General features: G+C 36.6%; 1 protein-coding gene across 1 annotated transcript in view; it reads left to right on the top strand.

Annotated features, from left to right (window-relative positions):
- The window catches only part of THAP9 (THAP domain containing 9), a 22,338-nt gene extending 18,228 nt beyond the window's left edge, over window positions 1–4,110 (top strand). Inside the window, exon 5 of the mRNA XM_003790040.3 lies at window positions 2,041–4,110. Coding sequence (XP_003790088.3) covers window positions 2,041–3,919 — 1,879 coding nt within the window. The 3' untranslated portion in view covers window positions 3,920–4,110. The remainder of the gene's footprint in view (window positions 1–2,040) is intronic.
- Window positions 4,111–5,896: the final 1,786 nt, after the last annotated feature.

Below are 5,896 nucleotides of genomic sequence, written 5' to 3'. Positions count from 1 at the left end.
AAAAAAAAATGCTTTTGTGTCCTAAAAGATAATAAGCAACTTATAAAGTATGTCTTTTGTATCCTAAAACTGTTTTTCAAATCCTTTAGTGCATCATGAACTCAATTTAGTGGATCATAATCGCCATTAAAGTGTGTGTTTGTATGTATAAATATATATACTATATATATAAATAGATTAGATGTGGTGTAATCCTAGCACTTTGGGAGGCTGAGGCAGGAAGATGGCTTGAGCCCAGGAGTTTGAGGTTGCAGTGAGCTATGAAGACACTACTACACTCCTGCCTGGGCAACATAGTCAGACCCTCGCTCAACATAAACAAACCCCCAATTACAGTTGTCCTTCAGTATGCATGGGGGATTGGCTACAGGGCTCCCATACCAAAATCCTTGTATACTCAAGTCTTGCAGTTGGCCCTCTTTATACTCAGGTTTCACAATTCTAAGAAGTGTATAAGTGGACCCACGCAGTTCAAACCCATGTTGTTCAAAGGTTAACCATTCATATACACAACATACACACATGAAACTTATAAATGTGAAAATTTCACTTGCCTTGTGAAAATTCATGGTACGCAATAAGGGTGAATTTTATTTACGAAACTTCTAGGTTGCAGCTAAAATATTTAGAAAGTCTCCTCCTAAAATACTTAGGGAAATACATTAAAATCTCAATTAAATAGAGGTCAGCTGTCCAGGAAAAAACCTTGGTGGCTTAGATTATAGCCTCCAAATCAGAAATTTAACTCAAAGAAGACATTTGAGTTATAAAAGTATACATCCATTACAGATGAACACACCTCATTCTCTCCCTCAGGATCCATTCAATCTTATTTTACTTATGTTTGAGTGGCTTATATCTGTAATCTAAGCATTGGGAGGCCAAGGCAGGTGTATGCCTGAGCTCAAGAGTTTGAAACTAGCCTGAGCAAGAGCGAGATCCCATCTCCCAAAAAATAGAAAAACTGGAAAAATTTTGTTAAAATTTTTGTTTTCCAAGGGATGAGGTTTCACTATGTTGTTCAGGCTAGACTCAAACTCCTGGCCTCCAGCAATTCTCCCACCCCTGCCTCCCTGGAACTACATGTGCACACCACTATCCCTGGCCTGTTTAATCTGATCCTAGATAATTACTAAATGTGGCTGTTTTCTTTCCTGATCAATAACAAATTAGAGTAAATAGAAGTAAGAAGAATTGTGAGGATAGACACTAATGATAATAGGAAAGAAGAATTAGCCATCTGAGAATGGCTATGAAATTTCCTTCTACTGTGAAAGAAATCCCAAGATACTGGTGCCAGGTAGATGGGGCAAGCAGGTGCCAACACATTAATGTCCCTAAGGGTATAGTTTTGAGGCTGTAAAGACTGAGGAAAGTACTGAACCCTTGGGCGTCAAGAAAGCTGGGTTTCAGTTTTGTCATAACCAACAGTATAGTGTGGGCCAAGTTGCTTAACCTCTCCTTCTGTCCAAGTTTCCTAATCTGTAAAATGAGATAGATGTTCTCAGATTTCGTTTCCCTTAGCTGGGTGTTGTGGCAGGCACCTGTATTCCCAGCTACTGGGGAGGCTGTGGCAAGAGGATCACCTGAGCCCAAAAGTTTGAGGTTGCTGTGAGCTGTGACGCTACAGCACTCTACTGAGGGTGACAAAGTGAGACTCTGTCTCAATTAAAAAAAAAAAAGTTTCTTTCCCTTCAGTAATTTTCTCATTTCTATGAATTTACAGATGAGACTGGTTTGTGATCTACATTGTAGATAGGTCAGTTAGAACAAACAGGGTAGTTGGGTTGTTAACTTTTTAAAGAATAAATGAGAAATTTAAAATACCACTACTTTGTGTTTCTAAGTTTCTGTATGGTCTATTTTATTATAACTAGATAAATATATTCCTGAAGATATCTGTAGAATTTGGTTACTTATACTTGGCTTTATTTCTACAGGGATGTGAGACCACCATTTAAGACATTTTTCCCTTTTATCTTTTAAATCTTTTCATTTCTTCACTTGAGTTTTATATTTTTCACTTTTTATATATTCTAGGTGGCTATCCAAATCCCAACCCAGTCCAGGTTTCAACAGCAACATTTTTTCTTCTCTTCAACAAAGAGTAGAGAATGGAGACCAGCTGTATCAGTACTGTTCATTAATAATAAAAGGTATATCTCTCAAGCAACAACTTCAGTGGGATCCCAGCAGTCACAGTTTGCAAGGGTTTATGGACTTTGGTCTTGGAAAACTTGATGCTGATGAAACACCACTTGCCTCAGAAACTATTTTATTAATGGCAGTGGGTATTTTTGGTCATTGGAGCACACCTCTTGGTTATTTTTTTGTAAACAGAGCATCTGGGTATTTGCAAGCTCAGCTGCTTCGTCTGACTATTGGCAAACTAAGTGACATAGGGATCACAGTTCTGGCTGTTACATCTGATGCCACAGCTTACAGTGTTCAAATGGCAAAAGCATTGGGGATACATATTGATGGAGACAACATGAAGTGTACCTTTCAACATCCTTCATCTTCTAGTCAGCAGATTGCATACTTCTTTGATTCTTGCCACTTGCTGAGATTAATAAGAAATGCATTTCAGAATTTTCAAAGCATTCATTTTGTTAACGGCACAGCACATTGGCAGCACCTTGTGGAGTTAGTAGCACTAGAGGAACAGCAATTATCAAATATGGAAAGAATCCCAAGTAAACTTGCAAATTTGAAAAATCATGTACTGAAAATGAATTGTGCTGCCCAACTCTTCAGTGAGAGCGTAGCTAGTGCATTAGAATATTTACGGTCGTTAGGCTTGCCTTCTTTTCAAAACTCTATTGGTACCATCCATTTTTTACGCTTAATTAACAATCTCTTTGACATATTTAATAGTAGGAATTATTATGGAAAGGGACTTAAAGGGCCTCTATTGCCTGAAACTTATGGTAAAATATGTCACGTGTTAATTGAAGCCAAGACTATTTTTGTTACATTATCTGACACTAGCAGTAATCAAATCATTAAAGGTAAGCAAAAACTAGGATTTCTGGGATTTTTACTTAACGCTGAGAGCTTAAAATGGCTTTACCAAAATTACGTTTTCCCAAAAGTCATGCCTTTTCCATATCTTCTGACTTACAAATTTAGTCAAGACCATCTGGAGTTATTTCTGAAGATGCTTAGGCAGGTATTAGTAACCAGTTCCAGCCCTACCTGTGTGGCATTCCAGAAAGCTTACCATAACTTGGAGACTCGATACAGATTGCAAGATGAAGTTTATCAAAGTGAAGTAAGTATCTTTGACATTTCAGTTGCTCGAAGGAAAGACTTGGCTCTTTGGACAGTTCAACGTCAGTATGGTGTCAGGACTACAAAGACCCTCTTTCACAAAGAGGATATTTGCCAAGACTGGTCTGATTGTTCACTCACTGACGCTTTGCTAGACCTGTCAGATCATAGGCGAAATCTCATCTGTTACGCTGGTCGTATTGCAGATAAGTTATCAGCTCTCTTAACTTGTGAGGACTGCATCGCTGCACTGTATGCGTCAGATTTCAAAGCCTCTAAAAGTGGGTCACTGTTATGTGTTAAAAAGAAGAATGGTTTGCATTTTCCTTCAGAAAGTCTGTATCGGGTCGTCAATGTTTGTGAGCAAGTTGTACGAACTCATTCAAGAATGGCAATTTTCGAACCTGTTCCTAAGCAGAGGGAACTGTATCTTCAACAGAAAATACTATGTGAGCTTTCTGGGGGTATTTTTGTAGATTTAGATGAGCATCTCTTTGATGGAGAAGTGTGTGCCATCAATCACTTTGTCAAGTTGCTAAAAGATATAATAAAATGTTTCTTAAATATCACTAAAGATGTAGCTCACTACCCTTTAAAACATCATTCAGAAAGAATCGAGATGAAAACTTTATCAAGGAAACACTGATCATCCTTACAGGATCACAAATGTTCAAGTTTTGCTAATGTCAATAAATCCAGGCATTTGCTGAGTAACAACGGAGAGCCATTCAAATGAGAAATCTAAATATATTAACTCTTTTATTACAAATACTTAGCCAACATTTCTTTTTTTACTTTAATTTGCTATATTTTATAAATTGACCATTCTACACGGTGGACAAATTTGTAATTCTGACTTTATAATTTCTGATTATGGATATCATAAAATCTCATACTGTGGTATACAGTATTTATGAATTTTCAAAAATATAAAAAACAGTAAGTCACTGGGAATAGACTAGCCAAGAGGTGTTATCTTTGAATTTACTACTGTAAGACCAAGTAATGTGACTGGCCATACTTTTAATTTGTTCAGTTTACTTTAAAAACAAGAACAACAACAAGGAGCTGCCAAAACATTTACTCCTTTTATGAATGGACTACATTTCCTAAAAGAGCTTTGGTTTACAATTCTTAAGAATGCTGACAAGACACCTGTAAAACTTTGAATATAATTTTTACTTCAATATGAAAATGAAGTTGTCATTTGAAAATTAGGCTAAAGCAAATCATATCCTTCAAAAATCCCCTTGTCCCAGGCTACCCTAAAGCAGAAGTACTTATAGTTTTATCAGGCAGAAGCTAAAGTACATGAACCATGAGATTATTCCCTGTGCTGCAACCGAGAGGGGCAGTCCAATCTAGGAAGAACATAGGTGATACAATTTTCACTATTTGTTGCCCCTGGACTTCAAAATACTACTTTAGAATAATAGGATGGATACTTACTCGGTTACTGTTGGAAGAGCCCAGTGCTCATCAGAAAATAGGGAGAAGCCTTTATTTCAACTTCTCTTTCCAAAGTCTTATTCGTGTTTGCAAGGAGGCTAAAATAATGAAACACATATTGAGTGAATGTTGAGTGAATAATGGAAGATCACAGCACACAATTAATAAATTGGAAAAAGATGTTTAATTGAGACAATGGATATGAAAAACTTGTCTATTATGTAATGGATTTTTTTCAGAAGTTTAGAAGAAACTTAGAGGTGGAAGCTTACTTACTAAGGACAATTTTCTCCACTCATACCCACATTTGAAAAGATAAATAGAAAAACATACAGGTACATATACTTTCACAGATGCGTGTGTTGTAATGGATGGAAGAACAAACAATACATTATCCACCTGTTTTTGTAAAACATCTCTTTTTTGTCATTGAATAAATTTCATAAAGGATAATTAATATGTAAACTTATAATTGCTAAGAAATTAATGAAGCAGCAAAACTATATTATTGAAATTCTTCTTAAAAATATATTTTGATATATTTGTTTATTCTACCTCAGACAAAGGCTTACGTTTTGAAACATAACCGGTGTTGTGCTACATTTTTTAAAAAACCTATTGCTGAGAAGTCTGCATATTGGGTTTTTGTTATGTTTGCAAAGAGTTGAGTTTAAATACACGAGAATAAATCTTATTTAAAGGAAGCCTGTTTGTAAATCACCACTTTTAACTTATTGCTTATATAAACTCAAGATTTGAACCTGATCTTTATGTAAAGTAAGGTTCATATCTGTAGTATCAACCCTTTCTTTCATGTGAATTATGTACTAAAATCAGCTGTATTTTAAAAAATTGGTGTTTACATTATTCCTTTAAGTGCTAGATAAATTGGGCAAACACTGAAGATAAGAGTATCTCCTGCATTGCCTTTAGCCCAATTAATTGCTCCTGCACTTATGAAAGGCTTTAAAGATTTATTTGAAAGCCTTACATTGGGCTCAGCGCCTGTGGCTCAAGTGGCCAAGGCACCAGCCACATACACCCAAGGTGGCGGGTTTGAATCCAGCAACAATGATGGCAGCAACCAAAAATAGCCGGGTCTTGTGGCAGGCGCCTGTGGTCCCAGCTACTTGGGAGGCTGAGGCAAGAGACTCGCTTGAGCCCAGGCGTTGGA

This window comes from Otolemur garnettii, unplaced genomic scaffold (genome assembly GCF_000181295.1).
Source record: "Otolemur garnettii isolate 467f Iridium unplaced genomic scaffold, OtoGar3 scaffold00039, whole genome shotgun sequence".
Lineage (NCBI taxonomy): Eukaryota > Metazoa > Chordata > Mammalia > Primates > Galagidae > Otolemur > Otolemur garnettii.
The sequence above is the reverse complement of the archived record's forward strand: the minus strand, read 5'-3'. Positions and strand labels throughout refer to the sequence as shown.